The following is a 26,664-nucleotide window of genomic DNA, read 5'->3' as shown; positions in this document are numbered from 1 at the left end:
GCACTTGGCCTAGTTGAATTTCATGCAGTTTCCACGAGTCCACTTCTCAAGCTTGTCAAGGTCCCTCTGGATGGCCTCCCTTCCCTCCAACGTGTGGACCTCACCACACAGTTCGGTGTCATCAGCAAACTTGCTGAGGGTGCACTCAGTGCCACTGTCCATGTCACTGACAAAGATGTTAAGTAGCAGTGGTCCAAGCACTGACCCCTGGGGAAAACCACTTGTCACAGGTCTCCATCTAGACATCAAGCCATTGATCACTATTCTTTGACTGTGACCATCCAGCCAGTTCCTTACCCCATTGTAGAAGGCCATCAAATTAGGCAGGATTTTCCCTTGGTGAAGCCATGTTATCTGTCACAAATCCTCCCTTTATTTTTCACATGCCTTAGCAGAGCCTTCAGAAGGATCTCCTCCAGATCTTTCCAGGCACAGAGGTGAGACTGACTGGTCTGGAGTTCCCTGAGTCTTCCTTTTTTCCCTTCTTGAAAATGGGAGTTTTGTTTCCCCTTTTTCAGTCAGTGGGGATTTCTCCAGACTGCCAAAACTTCAAATATGATGGACAGAGGCTTTGCCACTTCATCAGCCAGTTCCTTGAGGAGTCATGGATGAATCCCATCAGGTCCCATGGACTTGTGTACCTTCAGGTCCTTCAGATGGTCACTAACCTGCTCTTCTCCTACATTTGGGAGATCTTCCTTTTCACAGTCCATGACTTCACCTTCTTTAACTTAGACGGTGTGACCAGAGCCCTTGCCAGTTCAGACTGAGGCAATCAGTTCTACTGCCTAATTTTTCTGATGCCATATACAGCATTCCTATAATAGTTTGGTGGCTCAGTAAAACAATAAAGCCATAAGAATTTGCTACCTTTATTTCTGTGTAATAATTCTATTGCATCCCTGAGAAGGGATGTGGGGTGTCAATGAAATTTGTGCAGTAAGCTGAAGTGGCTCCTTGTCTTTTTGGAGAAGAGGAAAGGAGCTGTTAAGCATCCAGTAAATAAGTTTATTTAATATTTATTTAAATATTAAGTTTGTCTGATGTGAAGTCACTAATAACATAATGTATTCATGACATGAAAAGCTGTATTATATTGCAGCAGAACAATGGTCAGGACAGTAGTTTTCATCAGATGCACAGAAACAGTTGTTTGTTGTTTGAAAAATAATTCAGCAAAGTACTCGGAAAGCAGTATTACTTAGTTTAAAACTTCTCAAGATAGGTATTCTTTATACTGCTTCATTGCTCTGCAAGATGTATTACAATTCTGAAAATATCCAGAATAAAAGATGTAACACCCTTATGGATGCTAGCAGTTGCCAAACAAGTTTTCCTATTGTGCTGTTGCCCCAACCCTCGAAATACAACAGTTGAACTTTGCTTACCACAATATTTGGAAATTACTTTATTCATGAGCATCAATTTTCATTTTCTTTGGTTACAAAAATTGCTGTTGAAGTTCATAGTGTGAGGAAGTTTGGACAGAAGCCTTCTTCTCTCTTTTCCTGGACCAGCACTAGAATTCTTAAACATCCCTTTATATGAGTAGCAAATAACTAGCAGATGAGTGTAGCTGCAGGTTTTCTGGGAGTGGTTTCTGAAGGACATGTGCAGGGTGTGGTGTATGGGAGGTGTGGAACCTCCTGCAGAAGATCCTGCATCTTGTCCGTACTTGTGGAAAAAGCTGTGTTTAACTGGTGTGTAAAAAGAGCATTGTTTTCAGACCAGCTTCTGAAATATACATTCTAATTGTGTATTTTAGTATGGATATAATAAATTAATTGGACGCTGATGTATCTCAATGCATGGAAAATGGCTACAGTGTTTTGCATCAATTCCCCTTCCCCCAGATCACATTGTCCCACATCCTTTTCATAATAATTTTGCCATGTGGGAAGATACGATGTGGCTTGCCTGTGTAGATCAGTAAGTTTTCTGGGAATCTGTTGCAGCTGCTGATGCTTACATGTACAGAGTGGTTGTCTGCTGGACTTGTGGTTCCTAAAGAGAGTTTTCAAAAGTACATCCCAGATTGTATTCTGCCTGCTTCAGGCTCTGAAAATCCCAGTTTTTGAGATCTTCGAGTATTTGAGAGCTTCTCAGACTTCCTTCTGAGTATGCTCTGCAACCAGTCTTTGATCTTGGTGTAGCTGGGGGCTGGGAAATTACCTTGATCCTAGACAGAGTGCTACCCTCTCCTACTGGAGATGAGGAAGGTTGCATCCCAGCCTGCCCACATAGCTTCCAAGTCAGACTGATGCTTTCAAGGGGTCTCTAACAACCATAAAACTGGTGGGTGAACAGTCTATTTTAGCATAGGCACTTGCTCAGTAAAACTAGAGATGCACTGGTACCCTGAGAGGATTAAAATTATTAGCTGCTTTAGACAATTTTCAATCTCAATATGTGCACCAGAAGGGATCAAGAGGGGATGTAGCCCAAGTACTGGCAGCATTAAACATGTGCACTTCTCAGGAAGCAGCAGCAACAGATACATAGAAATTCTTTGGGATTGTTTACTTGTTTTTTTCCTCACCCATACATTAGATTCTGGATCATACCCTTCTGTTTTGTGCTGGACTATAAGCTGCTTGTTCAATCCAGACTTTGTTCATAATATTGAAGAAAATGAAATATCTTTCTCTAAAGTGTATCTTAAATGCAGTCATATACATATTTGCTACAAGTGAAATATTTTATTGATATTTGGTCGTTGGCTAACAACACTGCTTTCCCTATAACAGTGGATGATGTGTTCATTTTCCTGTTATTTTAGTTTTAAAATTATACATGGCTTTAACTTGGATTGCTTTAAAAAATAACTTGCCATTGTTTTCCAGTCCAGAAGAATTTTCTTTGACATCCATGTCAGAGTTGTTCCAACACCATTTTGAAGGAAATGTTTGCCACACATCTTCTTGCTTTGAAGCAGAATTTGTCTCAGTGTAATTTTTCCACAGTAGCAATGGAAGATTATGGGGATGTACTAATAATATTAACTAAAGAGTGAGAAAGAGTAGTTCTCATTAAGCTCTTCAGACTATGCAGCTGCTGTATAATTAGAAAAAAGCATCATTTTTGTGTTTTAAATGTGTGTCAGTGATTCAAAAAGAAAGCAGCAGAGAGCTCACTGGGGAGAGGAGGGAATTGAATGTATTGCATTTCCTGTTTTCATAGCTACAGTCATGTTTTACAGGTCCTCTAATGAAATATTTTTTAGCAGTGTCCAATGATTGCATCAGCCCAATAAATTTTAAGCTAAAACAAGTGAACTCCTTTACAGCTGAATATTTTTGTATGTTACGTACCTATGGAATTAGTCCTCTCTGCTTCTGACTTGAGTAATAAAGCTGTTGCTTAAAAGTTATTCCTGTTTAATTGTAGTATCTTTCTTAATTGTTTATAAGAACACCACAGAAGTCCACAGATAGAACAGGGTTTTCCCCTTTTATGTCATGGAGAGAATAGGAGTTTATTGAGAATGTTGTAAAATTTGAAAGTGGGTTCACTTTCATTGCAGTATGTGGGAAACAGCTTAGCACGTCTAAGCCATTTTTTCCACGATGAAGGAAGGTGTAAGAATTAAGTTTCAAATAAAGGGAAGAATGAAGTTGTGAAGAAGAAAGTTATTTTTCTCTTTTTTTTCCACTTTTGTCTGTCAGTTTTTATTAATCCCATAAATACTCATAACCTGCTGTGTCCCCTTAAGTACACATGAATAAGGACCTACCTTAAGAGCTGTATTTCTTTTCTTCCTTCCAGAGAAAAGGTTATGCTGTGGTGCAAATCCTTAATGGTTCACTGGGAAAGGCAATGAGACCTTTGTCAAGGAATTGAGAGCTGGGTCAGGAGTGGTTGTCGATGCTCTGTTGTAGTCTGAGCCAGAAATGGGTAGTGGAAAACAGTCAATTCAAATAGGCTTTGCTCATTTTACAGGGAAAATGGTATGGATTTATTGCTGACCTAATTTCTGCTTTTGGTAGCCTGAAACATGTGATCTGTACTTGTGTGAGGTCTGGTTTGGGGATGCCTCTTGTTTCTCAGTGATTTAAACATCAGCCTGGAATAAGTTGTTTAGAAAGCTGTTGAGATTGCTTTAGGAGTTAAAAGCCCTGATGAAAGGGGAAAAAAACCCAAAAGCCTGTATCAAGGCTTACAGGTCACCAGTATTCACTCTCTTGTTAGAGAAAGTGAATGCCACATTTAGGCAACAGTATAGTATGTCTATATGCAAGTAAATTATACTTGATTTTTTTAAAAAAATAGATATCTACAATATCTTTGTTAGGTTACTATCTCTGGTAGAACCCCTTGTATGAAGGTAGATTTATGTTGCCTTGTAAATTTAGGAGCACCTTTCACTCTGCTCTGTGCCAGTGTGTTTGCAGAGAAAAATAGGGGCATGGGGTGTGGGTTCTCTGTTCTTTAGTGGCTGTGTCTGTGCCTGTAGTCTAACTTAACTGAGGAAGAGGGAAGGGAGACCACTTGTGTGCTCTAGATCTTTGTGTGAGAGATGTAGGACCTAGTTCATGACAGTCCTGTTCTCCATTATTACCCTGATTAAATCTGAAGGGAAGTTGTGGAGTAGTTCAGAACTGCATATGGACATCCGTTTTTCCATGTTCTGTGACAAATTCCTTTCCTGGTTGTGTTGGCTTAAAAATAGTGTGAGCACATGGACTTCTTTGGGCTTGGTTTGTTCCCACTAAACACAATTTCATACAGTGTTTTTGGCTATATTAGTAGTTCCTAGCCTTTTCACAGGTGGTCCTCATTACCACTTCTCATTTCTTTCTTATTCTCTGTCTTCTTTCTGCTTCTGCTTTCTCATGCTTTCAGTTCCTAACTCTGTTCCTCATCAGTAGTTCTAGCAACACCAGTTATAAGCATTAATAAGCTTGGCCAAGCTTATTAACATATAGTTTTGGTGTGACTCATTGTTGAGAACTAATGGAGTGGATTTTAGGTCTGAATTTTGATGTTAGGTTGCCCTACAGAATCTGGGCAAGAGGCCATTTTAATATGGATGGTATAAACATATGGTTCTTTCATGGATGGCAGCTTCCCTCATGGCAGTGGTATTTTTCATTTGTGTTGTGTCAACAAACAAGAGACTCATCCAGGGTGATGCCAAGCTGTTCTCTGAGCTCTTGAGTTCTGGGATTTTAATGGTTTCCCTTTTTTCTTTCTTTCTTTTTCCCTTTAGACCATTTCATGTGGAACCTACAAACATAGTCAGTGTGAATGATGAGATGCAAAGAGTCACGGATGAAGCTTCAGCAATGAATAAGCGGATTCATTACTACAGCAGGCTCACATCTCCTGCAGACAGAGCATTGGTAAGGCAAAGACAGGGCCAAATCAAGTGAGTGGTCTCTGGCATGTTGGGTCTTCCACAGCCTAGGTTTATAAAAGAAGCACAAATAAAGGTAAGGGAACAGTTGCTCTGCAGCTTGCTTTGCAGTACGTATCTAGCAGCTGACTGCCTTATCAACCTCTTGTGTTTTCACGAGTTGTGATTGACTTGTGCAATTCCATCACCATCCACAGAAAACATAATTTTTTTAAACAGTGGTCCAGGCTGCCCAGATGTGTGTACTCATTTCTCCCATCTATAAGAGAGTTTAAGCAGTTGTTAGCTGCTGTGATAGAGCTAGCATGGTCTGTGCATAGTATATTACAGGTATTTTGCTGAAGAAAAATCTGGTTTTCTGCTTTCTAGCTGAAAAACCTTTGAACTTTTTATTTCATTGGGATAAATTTTTCTGATTAATAAACTGGCTGCTCATGGCTTGGACGGGCATGTGCTCTGCTGGGTAAAACACTGGCTGGATGGCAAGGCCCAGAGAGTGGTGGTGAATGGAGTGAAATCCAGCTGACAGCCCATCACAAGTGGGGTTCCTCAGGACCTCTTCTGTTTAACATCTCTATCAGCGATCTTGATGAGGAAATAGAATGCACCCTCAGTAGGTTTGCAGACATACCAAGTTGGGAGGGAGTGTTGATCTGCCTGAGGGTAGGGAGGCTCTACAGAGAGACTTGGACAGACTAGGTGGATCAGCCAAGGTCAATTGTATGAAGCTCAACAAGGCCAAGTGTCAGGTCCTGTGTTTGGGCCACAACAACCCCAGGCAGCGCTACAGGCTTGGGGAAGAGTGACTGGAAAGCTGTCCAGCAGAAAGGAACCTGGGGGTTCTGATTGATAGACAGCTGAATATGAGCCAGCAGTGTGCCCAGGTGGCCAAGAAAGCAAATGGCATCCTGGCCTGTATTAGAAATAGTGTGACCAGCAGGACCAGGGAGGTGATCATCCCTCTGTACTCGGTGTTGGCAAGGCCACTCCTCCAATATTGTGTCCAGTTTTGGGCACCTCAATACAAGAAGGACACTGAGGTGCTGGAGCATGTCCAAAGAAGGGCAATGAAGCTGGTGAAGGGCCTTGAGAACAAGTCTTATGAGGAGTGGCTGAGGGAACAGGCTGTTTACTCTGAAGTAAAGGAGGCTGAGGGGAGACCTCATCAGCCTCTACAACTGCCTGGAGGGACATAGTGAAGAGGTAGGCACTGGTCTCTTCTCACAAGTAACTGGTGATAGAACAAGAGGAAATGGCCTCAAGCTGCACCAGGGGACGTTTAGACTAGACATTAGGAAGAACTTTTTCAATGAAAGGATTGTCAGACATTGGAACATGCTGTCCTGGGAGGTGGTTGAGTCAGCATCCCTGGATGCTTAAAAGTTGCCTAGATGTGGCACTTGGGAATATGACTTAGTGCTGAACTTGGAAGAGAAGGGTTAATGGTTGGACTCACTGATCTTACAGGTCTTTTCCAAACAAAGTGATTCCATGATTCTATGGTGCAATCCAACCTTTTTTTTTTTTTTTTAATGTCCTTTTCCTCTAAAGATTTTGTGATTTACAACAAATGGCTTGCTATATTTGGGACAATAGTTAGTTTTGTGTCACTAATAAGTCTTGTTTTTTATCCATTTGTTAGATTGCTCCTGATCACGTACTTCCAGCTCCTGATGAAATCTATGTGTACAGTCCATTAGGAACTGCTTTTAAAGTTGACAGTTGCACAGATGGCTATGGTAAAAACTCCAGTATAGTGACAATGTATGTTAAGCACCTTGCCATATATTAGCCAGAAAATGCATTATTATTGAGTGTTCTTTATTGTATGCGTAACTTGTAGCTAAGAGGATAGTGTGAAGTAAGACTGCTTCTTAAAGTATTTACTGGCTTTTAAAATTTCTTCCTAGATTTATGATATGGAATACAATGATGGGTACCTCTATATTAAGTATCCCGTGGGGAATAAAACAGGTAAAACTATGAAAAATGTATGTTTATGAAAATATTTTTGGCAGCATGGTTTGCTCTTCATTTTTCTATAGTGTGATTGATAAAGAAAACTGTATTTCTCCATCTCAACAGGCAGGCTTTACTTCTGGAATCACTCTCATCTTACTGATGGGCATTTTGACTCTCTATTGCTGCTACAGAGTTGTGAAATCCCGGAAAATGATCCGTAAGAAATACAAAGCTTCATAACACCAATATTTCCACTAAGGGCACAATAACAGAGATCTAATAGAGCTTAATGTGGGTCTTCCCTTATTAGACTCTCCTTCAGTTCCTTGGGACCTATGTATTATAGGCAAACCCAAACTCGTAGAAAGCAGGGTTTCAGATGTTCATCTACTAAGCTTTGGGAGACTTACAGGGTTAGAAGCTTCCCTTCTTCTCCATAGGCACTGTCCAGTTGTCTACCAGTATTTCTGATCATGTTCTCCGTGAAACAACGTGGGCTGTAGCTGCATCTACTTGAGTTGTGTGCCTGCACTGCCATAATATTTTTATATATTCTGTGTTGGAAGCAATTTATGGACAGTTGTCTCACTAACAGTGGCTGTACTTAGAATGTGCTTCTGTTGTTCAGAATACATATTGCAGCTCTTGTAGTTGGTACTTTTATGCAGAAGCTAACCCCTCACTTGCCAAAATAAAGGCGCCTAGGACCTCCAGTTTGTAACAATTCATTTCAGGGCATTGTTGAGGACTAGTTCATGGTTTGGCCCACTTTGCCATAACTGCTGCAAAAGGCTTTGGCTACAAATGCATGTCTGCATTTTTCCACCATGTCTTTTTCCAGTGCCTCTGTAAGTACTCAAAAGGGTAGTATGGCCACAATAAAAACCTCTACATTTTCAAACTCCTTCAGTCAAATGCCTAGTGAGTGTTATACTTTGAAGTTAACAGCAGTCATCTTAGCCTTTAGAAATAGTGTGAACTTGTGTCAGAATATTGTGAAACAAGAACACATCCTGTCATGATGAGTTCAAATGAGTTTTATATAACATTTTATTTATAAATGGGTTTTTCTGGGGGGGTGTTTGTATCTTTTTCAGCTTTAATAGATACCTCAAGCTGGGAATTCCCAGACGTTTGCAAGTATTACTTTGGATCTTTTGGTCAGTGGTCAAGCCTCTTATTTTCTATGGTATCGCTTGTTGGAGCCATGGTTGTTTATTGGGTGCTTATGTCCAATTTTCTGTTCAACACAGGAAAGTTTATATACAGTAAGTATACATTTTTTGTTAAAGTTACTCATATGTAGTGGAAAGATCTAACTTTATACTTTGCTTTAAAAGGATTGTCCATTTTCTTAATCTAGATTTTTCCGATAATTTGTGTGAAAAGTCAAGTGAGAATAAGTAACTGTGTTTGAAATTATGGGCACAGCATATATGTTTTCAAAGCCAGTTTCTCAAAGTGTGGTTTTAATGAAAGAAAAGGTACTGATTACCTGATTTCCAAGTCAGTAATGAGACTTTTTGGTGTAGTTTAAACAACCCAAACCGGGTTGCTTGTTTCCACTCTGTATTTTCACTCCCCCTTTTGTTTGCATGAGTGTCAGTGCTTGAACAGCCATATAACAAGCTAGGCTGTTGAAATGATCAAGGTTAATGAAAAAAAATCTAGCACTTAAGAATGCTGACATGTAGAAGGTGTCAGCAAGCATCCCTGGAGGAACAGTGATCTGTAGCACAGTGAAAGGATGATTGTTAGACTGGCGTTGCTACAAAAGAAAGCACACTGGTTATTTACACTCTTGTACATGCACAGACACACAAGCTTTTGTGGATACAGTCAGTAAGGAATGTAGAGTTGTGGGAATAAATTAAAGCTTTGAAAATCTGACTCGCAGCATTGAATAGCACTACTAAGATTTCATAGTTTCTGTTTTGAAGGTAATTAACAAATCTTTGGGGCAAATAAGAGCACACTTTTACCTCTTAAACAATGTTTAATTAGAAATCCCACCATCCCTGAAGGACTTACTTTACTTCATTGGTTAATTGGTTGTTAAGGCCATTTCATTTTAGACTTTGGGTGTTTTTTTAATAATGTTAGCACTTTAATCCTAAACTATTCTAAACCAAATAACTCAAATTCTATAACTTCTGAATTATCAAAACAGTTCCTTTCATAGGAAAATAGTCATGCTTTTCCCTGAGATTGACATGTTATTTTATCACTTACCTGTATTTGTTAGGGGTTCTTATTTAAGTTGTTTGCTCTGTGATAACTTTAATAATTGGATTCTTATCCTAGCTTTCATTGTGACTACTTAATTACTAAGTTATAAAATGCATAATAGGGTGTAGGTCTGACACAATGCCATCTTCCAGCTGTGCATTATTCTAAGCAGGCTCCTGTTTTTAATTCTAGTACATTCAGATGACTGTTTAGAAAATTTGCACACACAAATTAGGTGGGAAAAAAGATATTTCCTGTGGGACGATGATCTAGAAATTAGCAATAAGTGAAGAATGGAAGACTGTATGCCAATTATTATATCCTGACTTTTTTTTTTTTAACATGATGTCCCATGCTTTTGTTCTGGTTTGGTTTTATGAAACAAATAAATCTGCAAATGCAGTTGGTATTTGTAAAACACTTTTTCAAGTGCAGTGGAAACATAAGTTGGCTATCCATCTGTAATTTTAAAGTGCTCTAGTTCTGTAAGAGCTATCAATTCTTGTGGTGGCTTCACTTTTTTTTTTTTTTTAAGTAGCAGCACAAAACAGTGGTGAAGTGAGGAGGTGAGGAATTATTTCAGTTAAATCTTCTGATTGTTATATACACTGAACAGATACCAATGAGCATGAGAAAGCTGTGATTCAGGGTGTCTAAATCAAATGAAGAAACAAAAAATAGTTTTCTTCCCACAAGACCTTTTTCTTTCTATGTGAGAAACAAGCTTCTGTTAATTGCATTTAAAAAATCTGAGGCTGTTGCTCCAGTTGATATTTTGTGTGCATAACAGTCCCACAGGCAGCAGGAGCAAATTTTATCCAGAGACACACTAATTAAATTTCCAAGCTGATGGGCCTTTTCTGTGAGTATGTATGCTTAAATATAAGGAAACTGCTATCCAGTAATCTCATACTGGTGAAGCTGCAGAAGCTCAAAAATATCTGGTGTGGCAGAGCAGTAAAGTAGCAAAGGAGTGTATTGCAAGCAAAATACTACTAGAGATGACTGTGGACAATGAGAGCTTTTTCTAGAGATTCCCTTCATTAAAATAAAACATGGAAAACCATTCCACAGAGTGTCTTCTGAAAACAAAAAGAGTGAGTAGGGAAAGGTTTGTCCATGTGGACAAAGGGTATGGTTGCATGCACTTTTTTTCTGTTCCAGAAGAGGCTGATTCTAAGATGTATCTCCTCACTAACCTGCTGTACAACACAGCAGACAGAGGAGCTGGGACAAGCAGAGAGGTGCACTGCAGGAACAAGAATGAGCAGCTGGGAGGGGAGGCTTGGAAATGTCATGAATGGACAGGGCTGCTGAGGAGAAAGTAGTGCAGTGGGGAGCTACTTTAAACACTTCTGAAAGGAAGTTTTAAAATATCTACTTGGTGTTGGGGGGAGTGCAAGCTGCTATATTGTGCATCTGATGGAATTTTCTAAAATACTTCCTTCCTAAATCTTAATCAAGTCAACAGATAAAAACCTAGTACCAGGTTTGGGACATTAATAGTAAATTTTTTTTCTTCTCTTCAGACTTTGTTCATGACATTAACGTAACAGATATTGTTCCTGGCACAAATGGAAGTAACAAAGGTAAGAAGCATTTATTAATATTGTGTTTCCTGGTTTGCAGAGGGGCTTTAAAGGGAAACCATTATGTTTCCATGCCTAGCCACCTTCCAGTTGTAATGTGTATATTTTAAGTTCTAACTACCTGTTTTTTACAAAAAACTTTAGTTTTCTATGTGAGATTTGTAATTCCCCAAGTAACCACACACTTGAAAAGCTTAATAATTAAAAAAAAAAAAAAGGTGGAGGTGGGGATAAGGATTAAAAAGCAAATTACAAGTTTATGTATAGGTCTTCTGTGAAGCCATGAGTTTTAGACCTTTTGACAGTAGTTGCACCATGGGGAATTGCCTTAAGGGATTTTAATTTTTGCACCCTAAAACAGAGGGATATCAGATCTGTTTACTCTTTAAAATCTTGGCTGGTTCATCTTTACTCCTAACCACTTCTGTAGCAACATTCTTATTTTAAAACTGTAAGAACAACTTAGTGATGCTGAGTGCAGAACAGAACAAGTGTCAGGCTATCAGCAGTCCGCTTGCTTTGTGGCAACATTTTCACAGCTAAGGGAAGAAACTGCAGTCATGTGTGAATCTGCCTTTGGTCTGCTGGGAGTTCATAAGTAGGCAGAATAATGTAGAATGAAGGCAGGTCAGCTTTTGATCTTCCTGCCTATATATAGTAACTGAACTTGTTCTTTGTTATGAAGGGGATTTTCTCTGTCCTGGGTGCTTATGGGAATGGGGAAACATTTCAGTAGGAGCCAGACAGCTGTGTGTCACACTAGCTGCAGCCATGTTTCTGGAGAGCAGCTGTTTGGAGTCAGGCAAAGGAGTTGAGAAATAGTTCTGGAAAACAGTTGGTTTGTATTTGAACTAGTGTTGAATCCTGTTTTTCCTGCAGTCCTTACCAGCAAGGCACCAATAGCTGCTGTGCTGCTCTTTCTCCTGTGCTGTCTCCTGCTTCTGATGTTCTGTCCCATTCCTGTGCAGCAGGGGGTATAACTTGGCGACAAAGTAGAAGACAATATTCCACAGCATCCTCCAGCAAATGGAAGATGTAAAGCAGCTGCTTCACAAAATTAAGGGCTGCCAGATGCTTAAATGGCTCTTGGCAGGGCATTCAGGGCTACCGAGGAGATCAGTCAGAACAAAACCATTTTTCAGGGTCTGTGAAACAGTCCTCTTGAAAGCAATGGAGAGAAAGCAAATGAGGGAACTGGAAGTAAAGAAATATACTGTTCTCTCAAGAAATTTGATAGAACACTTCTCACTTTTTTGCCTTTGTAGCAGAACATGCGTACTGCCAATGTTGGAAGGGGACTGTCAAGTACAGTGGGATGCTAAAGTTTAAAGTTTAAAATAAGAGAAAAAAAGACAGGTTCCTATTTCAACACACAGCTTTGTAGGCGTGTATTAGAAAGAAATGCTGATAATAATAAAAATCAAATAAACACATTTTTATCAAGGGATCTTTTTGCTTGATTGGTTTGGTTCCAGTCACTTGCTCTGGTGCTGCCATTGATCAGCCACCATGTAACAGGAGCGTGACATTCCCTTTGGGCAGCATTACGGGTGCATATCTTAAAATTTCTTCTGTTGTGTTGTCTAACAGTGGTGTTCTTGCACCTGGCATGGCACTGAGATGGTGCATGCATTCATGACCAGTTTGCTTCAATGCATGGGTGTTAAACCTGCCAACTGTTGTCATAGCTTTCTTGTCATCCTTCGTGTGTTCTCAGAGCAATGTACAGGCTCTTCAGTACACAGATGTGCTGGCATCTTGGTTCATACAATATTACTGAAGTATGCAGGGACAGATTACAATGTTAAATATGCATGCAACCAGATGCAGAGATGTGTTGCTATGACTTGGTTCCAGCAGGTGCTTGTAACACACCTAGTCATAGGTATATGACCTTGAAGGCTGTTCCTATGCCACAACTGAGACAAATAAGCATCTTTGTCAGACTCGGATGAAAGCGCCAGAGCACATCATCTCAGCGTCCAAAGTCCTAGCAGAGAAAACTTAGTGGTGAACTCCTGATTTAAAAAAAAAACAACAGAAATGAGGAGCTGAGTTGTGAGACATTGCTTTTGAGTTGTCCTCTTCCCCACAGGTAAAACACTCTCCAGAAATAATGGCATCTTGGCTGTGAAGATTCTGTACAAGTAAAACCTTTTTTATCTGGGTATATTTTCTTTTCCTTTCTTTCAGTCATTTGTCCAAGTGCTGCTAGAGGTCATCCACCACAGAACAGCAGTGTGATGTTATCTTCTGGCAACAATACAGGTTTTGAACTCTTTGAGGAATGGTGGAACAAATCAGAAACAGTACCACTTTACCTGATTGCTGTTCTTCTGCCCCTGCTAAATCTGAAGTCTCCATCCTTCTTTGCAAAGTTTAATGTCCTAGGTAGGTAACAAATACTATTAAAACATCGTTTCATTGTGGCTAAAATGTACAGAATGTGAATGCTACTACAGTGAACAGAATAATGGAATCCTAGAATAGAATAATTGAATCATTTAGGTTGGAAAAGTCTTTTAAGGTTATTGAGTCCAACTGTTAACCCAGCACTGCTAAGTCAACCATGAAAGCATGTCCCTAAGTGCCACATCGACACATCTTTTAAATGCCTCCAGGAATGGTGACTCCATCTGGTGATGGTGACTTCCATGGGCAGCCTGTTCCAATGCTTGACATCTCTTTCAGTGAAGAAATTTTTCCTAATATCCAATCTAAACCTCCCCTGTCATAACTTTAGGCCATTTCCTCTTGACCTATCACTTCCTACCTGGGAAGAGAGACCAACACCTACTTCCCTACAGTGTCCTTTCAAGTAGTTGTAGGGAGCGATAAGGTGTCCCCTCAGCCTCCTCTTCTTCAGACTAAACCAAATTCCCTCAGAAGCTCCTCCTAAGACTTGTGCTCTAGACCCTCATTGCCTCTCTTTGGACACGTTCCATCACCTCAATGTCCTTCTTGTAGTGAGGTGCCCAAAACTGCACACAGTACTCAAGGTGCAGCCTCACCAGTGCTGAGTACAGGGGAACAATCACCTCTCTACTTCAGCTGGTCACACTATTTCTAATACAAGCCAGGATGCCACTGGCTTTCTTGGCCACCTGGGCACACTGCTGGCTCATGTTCAGCTGGCTGTTGACCAACACCCCCAGGGCCTTTTCTTCCAGGCAGCTTTTTTAGCCACTCTTCCAGTAGTTTGCTGGCAACCAGTATTATGCCTCAGAGTAATTTGTTGCTTGGTTTCTTAATCACCCACAGGCTTTCTGCCCTGTTTTGCTTGAGTTTTACAGTTAGTAGGAAGTTTGTGGGTTTTTTCCTTTGCTTGCTTGATAATCCTATAAAACAAGTACCACAATATTTGGAACAGATTTTCCAAAACAGCGGTACACATACTGCTGTGCAGCATTTGATGCATACTACCTTGGCACAAAGTCAGGCATACCCTTCCTCATGTGGTAAACATTTTGATACCAGCAGTTACTTCCAAGGATTAATTGCTTCTGACCTGAGGGCATTTCCAATCAATCAGTTGATTAATTAATCACATCCATCAGTTAGTGTAACCTGCTGCTGTGCTTTGCTCCAGCTCCCAATAACCTGGCCCCGTTCTGTGATACAAGAACAAAAATTGTGACTTACCCTTACTTCTTGTCTTGAGGTAGAAGACAAAAGCAGGAGGGATTGGTAAAGTGGATAAAACACATGGATGATGAGTGGAGCTGGTCACAGTTTATGGAGTAGGAGAGGTCTGAAGGTATAAAAGATAGGATAAGAGAAAGGGAGGAGATGTGGGACTACGGAATGCGTTGAAAAACACAGAGCTTTGTTGTAAAGGAGGTAGAGGACAGGGGATTGAAGGTTTGGTTTGTCCTCTGTTCCAGTATGACAATTAATTAGACCCTGGATCTGCTGTTTCTGGAACCTTTAACTTAAAATAAAATAGGGGAACTTGGGTAAGTTGTAGTTTTTCTGTGTAAAAAGTTAGGTTTTTACATAGACTAGATGTAACATTAAGGGTAAGAAAATACTTAAGCAAGTAAGATTAAAATGCTGACAGCTGAAGCTGGAACCCATCTGTTACTGCCTAGAGACCCTCCCTACCTGCCCCACCCTGGGGATTACAGGGCATTTCTTTCACTGTCACTGGACATCTCCTGTCCACTCCACATCTGGAGAACAATAAATGAGCTGAAAGCTTGCATTGAGTGCAAGTGCATTACTCTTTGTCTCTGGTCTATGAAAGAAATAAAAAGAAAATTTAGACCTAACCTGTAATTTTAAGGATGAATACCAACCCCCTAAGTATTTGGGCTACTGTTAACTGGTTGATTGGAGCCAGAATAAAACACAGCACAGATACTGTGTACTGCCTCATGTGTTTGCTTGGCTCTTGTCTTTTCTAGGAACAGTCTCAGTTGTGTACTTAGTTTTTCTGGTTACTGTAAAGGCTGCTCATCTGGGAATCCACCTAGAATACAACTGGTTTACAGAGAATGATTTTTTTGTACCAGGTAAGATTACTTAAAATGCAGTAGTGAAGCATATATATGATGGGTTTCATATTTTTAAAGTGATTCATTAATTACTTTCTCATTCACCTTTTAACACCTTTGTGACATAAATAAGGAAATGCTATCTGGTGTTAGACGTAGAGGCTCGGGAGGGATTCCTTGTGACAAAGATTCAAGGAGTCTGTTTCCCAGTGATGCTCCTGTATTAGGAGAAGGTATCAACACTGTGGAGGAGTGCCCATCAGAGGTATCCCCAACATGTACCTTGTGATGGGGAGCTTGCTATGGTCCTGTTTTGCCTATATTATAGTAAGTTCCAGCTTCACCGTTTTCAGATCATGTCCATTACAGCAGAAGTTAAAAACAATAAACTGTACACAAACTGATGGGTAAAGCTGTTGTAAATTTGCCACACAATGTCTTGCTAAAATGAAATAGCTTATTCACCACAATTTACAAGTACAGTTTTCCTGTACTTCCTATGCATCTCAGGTTTTAATCCATAATCTTAGCTCTTCTTGTTTAAATGCCCGTTGGCTTTCCATTATGTTTCTTTTCTTTCTTGAATGTTTTGGTGGCTATTCATTCATTCCAAATTACTGTTACAAATTATGAGTTGTCACAGTCATAAACACTGGTGTTGCTTGAACAGATAAGTCTAAAAAGATCTGTTTCGTTTTTTAGGAAACCTGGAATGAGCAATGTGAGGTTAGATCTAGCTGTGTTTTCCCTGTCCTTTGCAACAGGCAAAATTATATGTCCAGTTACATCCAAAGAGCTGTGTCCTGTACTGTTGCATTGTATCACTTGTTCTGTTGTTAGGAACTAGAGTATTTTGTCAAGTGTATTTTGTCTTCAAAAGTTACTTATTTACTGAAGGTACAATTCAGAGACACACACCTTTTTACCGCTTCGTTTATGCTTTTATATTTTCCCAGTCACGGTAAGCACTGCACTAACAGTTTTATACATGGGTGGCAAACTATCATTTGGTCCAATAATGTAGAATTGGAGAGGAAACAAGGATAGCTTAAAATATTAGGATGGGTTTGGAATTACTGTAGCAAGATAGAGGTCAAAAAAAGAAGCACCACAGTTCTTCTGTATTTCTAGTAGAATCTGCTCTCATTCCTGGAATCATGGTCTCACACAGTGACAAACAGTTGAACTGAAGTTGTTCTAGCACAATAAGAAACAGGATAAACAGTTTAGCTAGTGTATTCCATGTACATTTTGCAAAGAGGTCTGTTCAAAATTCCTTCTTTGCCCCCTAGTTACAATCAAATCTGTTTGTTCATTTTTCCATAATTGCTGAAGATCGATCATTCCTTATTTCAGCCAGGCATTCAGAACCCTATCTGAAGATCTGAATGGCAAGAAAAAAGTTAAAGGTTATGTGAAGCAGTTTCTTCACCTTGGTCATGTCACCAATAAAAAAAAATTCCTTTCCAGATGAGTCTTTAAAGCCGGGCAATTTTTTCTTCATTTGACTTTGTGCAAGACCAAAGCAGATTTTTTGAGGGTGAATTGGATTATCATAATAATATCTTTGCTAGTTAGGTACTGAAGATGTAGTGAATCCAGCCCTAGAGAAGGCATATTGGCTCGACCTGGATGAGCCCTTCATTGTTTGTCTGGTGTGTGTTTACCTTGCTGATTTCATAGCACTTCAGAGAAATCTGGTTTAAATATACTTGCATGGAGCTCTCTGTGGTTTGATCTGTAAGGGTCTGAGAGCCTCTGGTGAGTGTTTTGCTATATTGCTGGATGCTTTCTGGAAGCTGAGCTAGCTAATTGCTGTTAACACTCTAAAGAGTACTTACATGCTTATATAATATCAGCAAAGATGGCACTTTGATGTTACACACTGGTGAATGTGTGACCAGTTGCACCACTTTCAGAAACACAATCTTGAGAACATAATCATTCCAAGTATTAAAAGAAGCAGACCAATGTTATTCCCAAGGAGATAAAAAAATTAAAAAAAAAAAATTCATAGATGCTGGAAGGTGTATGGTTAGACAAGAAGTTGCTCTGCCCTTCTTTATGCCCTGGTTTGTAAGTAGAACCTCTTAAACGTCTAGAGATGTCTTTTTTTCTTTTTCTGGTAGCATAAATGACTTCTTAAAGACAAAAGATGCTCACAGAGCAAATTATTTCTTCCACCGTGTCTCCCTGTTCAGGGGGACCAACAGCCTGACTGCAGTCAGTTCTTGCTTCAAACATGCTTTCCTGTTAAATCATTGAGAAGCAGAAATCTTGTATGTGTAAATCCTACATTAACTGAATAATCTTTGATGGTTCGGCCTCTCAAGAAACTCTGACAGAGTGTGTGTTATATAGTAACCACTGCCTTAATACATTTGGTACTATCTGATGAAATATCTGCATTGGCTATGGTCAAAGATAAGATATATTGTCCCACTTCAACATGGAGGTTCGTGTTTCTGCCAGTAGACTTCACAGCACTGTATGTCCTCTTCATTTTGGCAGTTTGTTTCAAAGAAGTAAGCTATTAACATTTCTTTTTCCTCCCTTAGAGTTTAGACTTCTGTTCCCTCAGCTCACAGGGGTTCTGACACTTGCTTTCTTCATTCATAATTGTGTCATCACACTTCTTCAAAACAACAGGAATCAAGAAAACAATGTAAGTAATTTCATAAGACTGCTGATTTGTATCTGGATTGCCAGACAACACTCATTTTTTCCTGTCTGCTTCTCTTGAAATTGATCCAGGGACTGTAATAGCTTCAGAAAATGTAACTTGCTCTTGTGATCTGATAAGAAACTAGTTATATGTACTTTTCACTGGCTACCAACAAGTGACAGGTGCATTACAAATTTATTCAAATGGCAGCATTGAAGATTGTCCTAGAGCTACTTGTGGTGATTCTTATATTAAATGGCCAAATAACACACAAGAGGCAGAAAGCTTGACAATGTCTTAAGACTCCAGAAGAACTGACCTATTTTAGAATGAAAAATGCTGGAGAATATTGAGCACAGGACTAAATTTAGCAGCATCCTGAAAAACAGTTTTTGAGGTCTAGATTATATATTTTTTCAGAGCTGCCGCAGTAGTTTTGTGTCACAATCCAAGCCAAGGTTCTTAGAGAAACCTGACATGATTTAGGAAATCCTCAAAGTTGAAGTCTGGGTTGGGAGTCTTTCCTTTGCACTTGAAAAAGTTATGTACTGCTCATCAAGATGGAACTTCATTCTTTCTTAATGTCTTCTCATTGCAATATGCAAAAGCAGAGTAAACATGCTCAAGAGTTCTAGAGTACATTTTAACTGTAATTATTTTTATTATTTAATTTTTTCCTCCCTACTTTCCAGGATTCTTACTGAGCTTCATTAAAAACTTAGCTGTAAAATCTTAGCTGTAAAGGTAACTACAATAACATACAGAGATTTTTAAATATTAGGTGTGTTAAAACACAGAATGGTTGAGCTGAAAGGAACCTCAGGGTGTCATCTCATTTAACGCCCCTGTTCAAACAGGGCCACCTAGTGCCAGTTGCCTACACAGAAGATAAAATATGTCTGATTTAATTATTCAGAGAAGTGCACATTATGTCCTGAGATGACCTTTGTCTCTAGTAATCTGCATAGTTACTTTTTTGTCTGTATGAACAAAGGCCAGCTTGTGAGTGACCAGCTCTGCAAAAGAGTTATGAATTCTCCTCCAGGAAATCTTCTTGGGGTTTATGAGCATTTCTGAAAATAGTTTAATAATTAAGAGGGCTTTAGTGGTGCTATGGAAGAAGAAAACTAAGTTTCTTCTCACTTTTCTTAAGAAATTCTTAAGATATGGAATAGGGCAAGATTTCTCTTTCTCTTGGCAGTGGCTTTCAAATTCTTAAAGGCCTGGTCACTCCAGCAATCAGCTGGCCTAATGCCAGTGCCACCTTCCAGAGTTTTACTGAGGGTTTTCCCCCTGCGCTTATGTCGGAGCAAGGGGTTAACTGCAAAGAGAAGCACCTGGAGTATTCTCCAGCTTTCTTTTCCTGTATTAAAGAGGATTAAACTAGTGTCTGCATTTGAATCAGCTTTTCTGAATGCCCTCTCTGGGGTTTAAATTGAATTTCTATGTCAGCCATTGCATGGATCCCAGAAGAGTGTTCATATTGCACGTAAGGAGCACCTTTCAGTATGTCAGGAAAGGTTTGTGATAGGAAACCAAATCTGTGCATAGCCCTTCTAGTTTTGTTTGGCTAGAGATTTCCTTCTCTGCATGTAGCTGTAGAGGAGCCTTTCAACTCTTGAAAAGCTAGGGTTTTGTGATTATTTCACTTAGCTGCTGGACTAAGTGGGCTGTTTACATATGTATAGGAGTCTCAACCTCTGTCATAAATCACGGGTTTGAGAGTATTTTTTCCTATGCATTTGCATCAACAAGGTGCTTTCTTGTATCAGTATCTCGTGGGGTATCACATGGAGAGTGGAGACTCTGCTCTTAGGGATCAACCTGTTAACAAGTCGCTTCCATCAGAATTCTGTGAAAAGGCACATTTGTGTCTGGCTTCAGAACCCTCTCCTAAAAATCTTTGACTATTGTTTAGTGCATTTACCTGGGGTGTTTACAGAAATTCAGTAATAAAGTGGATAGGCAATTTCAAATGGTAAAGAGTCATTATGAAATATAGGGCTGAAGCTGAAGGACTTGCATACCTTTGTGCCTAGCTATACCTTTCTGTTTTATTTGTGCTTTATTTGTATTTTTTAAGTGGTGTATTAGCTATGTCTTCAATTATCACGCCATTCATACAGAAGCCTGATGTATTCATTTCTGATTTGGAACAAGTGTATGTGGATCATCCTCCTGGGTTTCAAAGCAGCTTCTTAAAAAATGTCCATTACATTTTATCTGCAGTTGAGTAGGCTGATGTCTTTAATTGCAAGATTTTGGTCCTAACAAGAGATTTAACATAGGTAATTGATAGGCTTTCTGTTTTTGACAGCTGTCTCTGTGTCCCAAGGCTCTTAGTAGGAACAGGTGAATATAAGAAAGTAGAGATTTCTTGTTGATTTGTTTAAGAACTGATGTATGTTTGCGTGTCCAGCAGAAAGATGCTAGACCTATTGGCATATGTGTTTTAGTACCTTTCCTCTGTGCAGATAGATACGTAATGCTTGGTGTAGCTCCACTTTGGGGTATCTTCTTGCAGCTTCCTGATGTGATCCAGGACCAGGTTTGAAGTCCTCACTGAAGTAATAGAAAGTAAAAATTAAAATGTAAAAGTAATAGCAATAAGTATAAAAGTAACCATAATAAAATGCAATAGGAATATTCTCATGAGGTTTTTATTTTGCCTGGCTTGGTGTGTCAGTATTGATCAAATGAGATTTTATTTTTCCTCAGGTGAGAGACCTCTCTATTGCATACTTCCTGGTGGGATTAACATATCTGTATGTCGGAGTGATAATTTTTGCATCTTTTCCTTCACCACCACTATCCAAAGAATGTATTGAACAGGTGAGATATTTTACTGCAGCATATATTTATCCTTGATATTTTAATAAATATGTATTAAAAAAAGAACTGCTGCTGCACTTGCCTCATGACTCACCCTGCCAGACACATCTGACTTTTGACTATAGTCAGTTACCTAACACCTCATGAGCATTACCACAAGCAGATGGGTAATGCTTGTGTTATCTCATTCATACGCATCTCTTGGTTGCCAGTAGTTCTGTAAAACCAAGCATTTAATAAATACTCTGTGAAAGTGATGAAGAAAGGACCAAAGTGAACAAGTGAAGAGTTGAGGTTTTGATTTCTTTAGTGTCTTTAATCCTGAAAATAATTATGTTTATGTTTATGTGTGTGTGCAGTGCCCAGTCCCTCTCATGGGAATGATTTCAGTTACTCCAGACAAAGAAATGTAATGCAAATGCAAGCTCTTTTAGATAAGAGTCTTTGCTATGAGTAGGTTTGGAGTCTTAACACTGTGGTGAGCCTTGCCAGCAGAGTTCTTCAAATAGTAATACAACATGAAACATCCTGTGAAGGCTACTAAGCTCTGCTTATAGGCAAGACTGATTCCCACACGCTGAACTATTTTAAGGGTAGGAGTTGCCAACTGGTGATCCATTCTATGCCAGATGTTCCATATCTCTTGCATAATATTTAGCAATAAAGCAGCATTTAAAGGCTTCCTCTGACTTTAGGTTAATTAGAACTGGTAAAATTGTTTAATCCGAAAATTATTTTTTGAATCATTTGAAAAAGCTTAATGAGGTTAAATCCACAGTTAAACAAAAAGTAACAAGTGGTTTTCTTCCTATTTATTTTCTGTAGTAATCCTAAGTATTTACTAAGCCATCTGTGTGTTTCCATGATACTTAAGTCTTACAGTACTTTTTCAGATGGTCCCACTTGTAGAATATGATCCCTTTGCCATTTCTATATGATCCAGTTTTACTGGTTAAAAAACTTTTTAATATCTAGATATGACGTAACAGGCTATTAAATTGTTTTGGCAAGGGTGCAAGCTGGAGCACAGGAGGTTCCACATAAACGTAAGGAAAAACTTTTTCAATGTGAGGGTGACAGAGCACTGGAACAGGCTGCGTAGAGAGGTTGTGAAGTCTCCTTCTCTGGAGACTTTCAAAACCCACCTGGATGCAGTCCTGAGAGACCTACTGTAGAGGACCCTCCTCTGGCAGGGGGGTTGGTCTCAAAAATTTTTTTATGTCCCTTCCAACCCCTAACATTCTGTGATTCTGTTATGTGGACCCATCTGCCTAAAAAGTCAGGCAGCCCTTCCACAACCTGAATTATTTGAGGTTATTTACAAGATTAGAAAATAATTGCATCCTTAATGCTAACATGAAAGCTTACTTCAGAACTGTAATATTAAAAAAACAGTTGGTATTTGGTGGCAAGGCAATTGTAAAAGAGGGAGAGGGTATTTCATGTTTTGAAATTCCTTTAGCACTTGTAGTTGCCTTTCTCTCTCTCTCCCATGTATATAGCTAGTAAAACCTAGCAGATATGTGTAATCAAGCTGCCATTGGTAAGTGTAACATTATTCCTGTGTTTAGAATTTTCTAGATAACTTTCCCAGTGATGACATCATGTCATTTGTGGCAAGAATTTTCCTGCTGTTCCAGATGATGACTGTATACCCACTGCTGGGCTATCTGGCACGAGTTCAGCTGTTAAGACAGTTTTTTGGGGATGCTTACCCAAGGTAAGAAGTCTGAGAGCTTGGCACACTTTGATTAACTGGTCTTTTGCTGTCAGAAATTTGGCTGAGCTTTGGGGGATTTCCTTTGCTGCATCCAGTATGTTTCAAAAGCTAATTTCACAATGTTTGTAGAGTCGGGATGAATTGGCATGCAGAGTAACTGTTGCTGCAGATCAGGACTGCTGCAGCTTGGCAGAGCAGAATGGGGGGTACCTTTATTTTTTAGTTCTTCATTTTGCAAATAACCAGAGGAGTTTTGTCAACACCATTGCTTTGTATTATGCATTTATACCAGCAACTGAAGAGTTGTACAGGAAACAGCATTTAATCAAGTAGTCTTTAAGCTGTGAAGAACATCATACACTGGATATTAACCGTTCAGGGTGCCATGTGTGTTTTGATTGAGCATAATGAATAATCATATTTGTGTTTTTAAACAGAGCTAGTAGTTAAGTTGTTAACTGTGTTATCTAGGCTGATGGCATGCTTATAAAAATAGGTTTTCACGTGCTAATTTCAGAGATGAGCCACACCCCTGCATTTGTTGAAGCGTCAGAACTGCAGGGAAGAAGAGCTGATCCAGATTTCAATTTTAGTTGTTTAAAATAAAACCTAGGACATTTATATTTGGAGAATTGTCTGACTTTGTCACAGCTGAGAAGTAGGCATTTTCCTCCAAGATTCTTATTTTACTTTGTGAATTACTGTTGATGGAGGAAAGGAAAAAAATAACTTGGGAAGAAATATGTGTTTTCTTTGTGGCATGAGCAGTAGCATACAGGTCTGGGAGGACATTGTTCCAAATTTCAGGTTTCTTCTGGGTACTGAAATAGGTATGAGAAGGTCTAGAAATTGGATGCCTAAAATTAGCCAGTGAAATAAGTGCCTACTTTTTTTAAAGCTAAATTTTACACAGCTCAGTGTTGAGGAGATTTTTAGTAACTACTGCAAGTTACTGTTGGAAACAAGGCCATTGATTTAAGTGCTAAACATGGATTTCACAGCCACTGGGAAATAGCCATGTCCTTTATATTGTGTGGATGTGCCTCATCCTATCTCCTCCCTTCAGTTACTCCCTGACCAGAATGGTTTTTATTTCCCTTGTGCCCTCTCCTAGAACCTCCAGTTTCATACCAGTCTTCTCAGGTGAAGTCCAGCTTTCTGTTTTAAGCCTTCATGGTATGACAAATGTGATGATTCAGATACTTTCTTTGTTCTTCTCTCCAGAATGTCCTCCTGGTAGCTTAACTCACTTCTTTTTTTGGTGGTGTGGTTTTTTATTGTTGTTTTTTTGGTGGGTTTTTTTGGTGGGATTTTTTGTGGTGTGTTTTTTTTGTGTGGGTTTTTTTTGTGATTTTTTTTTTGGTTTTAAGACTCCTTATAGGGAGGTATTTAAAGTTTCTTAGAAGTCAAAAATGGTTTCTCAGAAGCCACTTAAATTGCTGCAACCTGTAGTGATAAGGTAGGTAAATTCCAGCTGGCTGGGAGTGTATCCCTCTCTGGTATCCCAGGTATTCAAATATAGCATGCAGCTAACCTCCAAACTCTAGCTTTTGTGCATTTACAACTGGCAAGGTTAGCCCTTAATTTTGCTATGCAATGGGGACTAACTGAAGGCTGATCCTGCCTCTGAGAAGATAGTAAAGATTTACTACCTGGTTGTGAAATGTCCTTTGATGAGTGGTTCTCACCAGTAGCTAAAGCTGATGAAGGTCCTTTAGTCGCACTGTGCCTGTATCACCTTGCTAGGAAGATTCTGGGTTTTTCCCAGAGCTGCTTTTATGGGGAAACATTTTGCAAATGTAAAGTAGCAGCTTACCGACATAAACAGATTTGTCATTGGGGAGCATGTTGATCCACCCTGAAGAACCTATTTGGAAATACTAAGTTCGATAGTTTTTGTGTAGGACAACAAGCACTCCTCTAGTTGTTGTACATACTAAACTTTTTTTACAGAAATCTCCAATGATCAGGGCTAGCAGTTCTCAGGCAATAAGAAGAATGACATGCAGAGACTCAGCTTTAGCTCTTAGATATGTGCATAAGGTGTATGTATGTACATATGTGTGTATATCTCACATTTGAATGGAGAAAATGTTGATGTAAATAGCAAACCAAAAGTATGAAGCAGGAATAAAAGAGCAGAACAGAAAAAGGGGTTCTGTGCTGTTCTGCTAGAAGAACTTTAAAAGAAAAACAAACCCTACAATTTAAAATACTGTATTTTTGTGACTGATTCTTTATGTTTACGTGATTTTTTTTTCTACCTTTTCCTGCTTTTATTTTCAGGATGTGGAAGAGAGGGTGTGCACTGATGGTATATCTGTCCATCTGCTCATACAGCACATAGGGCAGTGTCCTGAATTCATATTGATTGTGCACTTCAGGATCTCTCTCGGCAACCTAGACTCATTTAATCCTGTGATTCAATGTGCTAAATTGCTTATATTTCCACAGGTGCATCCTTCCTATATTAAGTCTCCTTTGCAGAGAGAATGTTACAAATTTACCTTCTGGCTGTAATTGTCCAATTATTTCCTTTTTAAAAAAAAAAAAAAAAAAAATTAATACTTCCTCCTTTTTGGTTCAAGTCCCTGTTGCAACTGAAAGCTCCCTGATATTAAAAGCCACGCTTCTTCATATGAGCAGTTTTTTGCAGCTGTGGATACCTACTACTGCTATGGATAGAGTTAACCATTCAGTTACTATTAGCTGGAGCTCCTGGGAGTCTGGATGGATGCATCTTAAGCTAGCTGTTGACTGAATAACTTGATCACACACATGCTTAAAGGGCTGACAGATAGTTTTATTACCTAGCAATGACTGTATTACTCAGATCAATTTGATTATTTGCTTTAACTCATTTTACTGTACTATTTGTATGTCACTGGATATGATAAGGCACTAAGGTATTTGCTGTTTTGTAGTTCTTACGTCTTGACAATGGCTGTAATCCAAGGCAATTTGTACCAAAAACAGCAGCCTGTTTCATAATTTGGTTTTTGCTGGTAGGCCACGAATTACAACTGAATTACAGTGAGGAACCATTTACTCAACTTTAGGGGAGCTTTTCTGAAGCAGAGAGTCCTGTGTCCTCCAGCAGTAGAGGAGGAGCAAAAGCCCCCCCTTCTTCTAAGAAGGAGGATTCTTCTTCCTCTTTACTACCAGGATCAGTTCACTTGTCTCTGCCCATCCTAAAAACAAGTATGTGTGGAAACACTGGCCACAGTAGTCTTCTGACAGGCATCATCACAAGGCCTTTGTGATGCTACAAAAGATTTAGAGGCAAGAGAAGTCATCCTAATTCCTCCTTTCATTTTGCAAAATGTGTGCTGGTGTACAGACTACAACACAGAAAGTGACATACTGGGATGAAACCCAAGTAACTGTTCATTCTCTGGTAAAGGAGGGCCAAAATGTTGTATATTGAGAATTTACTTTCTTTTCTAAAGTAAGATCTGTTTGCATTGGCGTCATTTAATGGGTGACTTAGGGCCAGAGGCATGTAGTTTATCTGTTGTTTCTTAGGTGATTTTGGATCTTCTTATATGTAGCCAAAGCTAATTTTTAAGTTATTGTTTCTTGGCTACAGTTATATTCATGACATAGAATTCCCTTGATTATTATATGACATGCCTACAATGCTTTATACAGTCATCTGCTCAGTTTTTTAAAAACTTTTTAACATCTTCTCTGTTCTGAGACATTAATAAATTGACAGACAGAAATCACTTGGCTTTCCTTAAGGTTGTCTTCCCTTTACGCCATGGTAGCCCATCAGCCCTGCCAATTCTTCCACAGATGTGTGTCTCCTCCTA

General features: G+C 39.3%; 1 protein-coding gene across 4 annotated transcripts in view; it reads left to right on the top strand.

Moving 5' to 3' along the window:
• Nucleotides 1-26,664, top strand: part of SLC38A9 (solute carrier family 38 member 9) — a 43,633-nt gene that overhangs the window by 11,005 nt on the left and 5,964 nt on the right. Inside the window, exons 3-13 of one of the 4 annotated variants that reach the window (XM_051642727.1) lie at nt 5,210-5,342; nt 6,999-7,120; nt 7,267-7,330; nt 7,442-7,535; nt 8,416-8,586; nt 11,077-11,136; nt 13,330-13,527; nt 15,543-15,650; nt 18,191-18,297; nt 21,016-21,129; nt 22,701-22,849. In XM_051642727.1, the coding sequence (XP_051498687.1) occupies nt 5,210-5,342; nt 6,999-7,120; nt 7,267-7,330; nt 7,442-7,535; nt 8,416-8,586; nt 11,077-11,136; nt 13,330-13,527; nt 15,543-15,650; nt 18,191-18,297; nt 21,016-21,129; nt 22,701-22,849 (1,320 nt within the window). Of the gene's footprint in view, nt 1-5,209; nt 5,343-6,998; nt 7,121-7,266; nt 7,331-7,441; nt 7,536-8,415; nt 8,587-11,076; nt 11,137-13,329; nt 13,528-15,542; nt 15,651-18,190; nt 18,298-21,015; nt 21,130-22,700; nt 22,850-26,664 lie in introns of those variants that run through there. The other 3 variants (XM_051642728.1, XM_051642730.1, XM_051642729.1) reach the window with 3 other exon arrangements.

Source organism: Apus apus, chromosome Z, assembly GCF_020740795.1.
Source record: "Apus apus isolate bApuApu2 chromosome Z, bApuApu2.pri.cur, whole genome shotgun sequence".
In the NCBI taxonomy this organism is placed as follows: domain Eukaryota; kingdom Metazoa; phylum Chordata; class Aves; order Apodiformes; family Apodidae; genus Apus; species Apus apus.
Note: the sequence above shows the minus strand (reverse complement) of the source record. Positions and strands in the feature narration are given on the sequence as shown.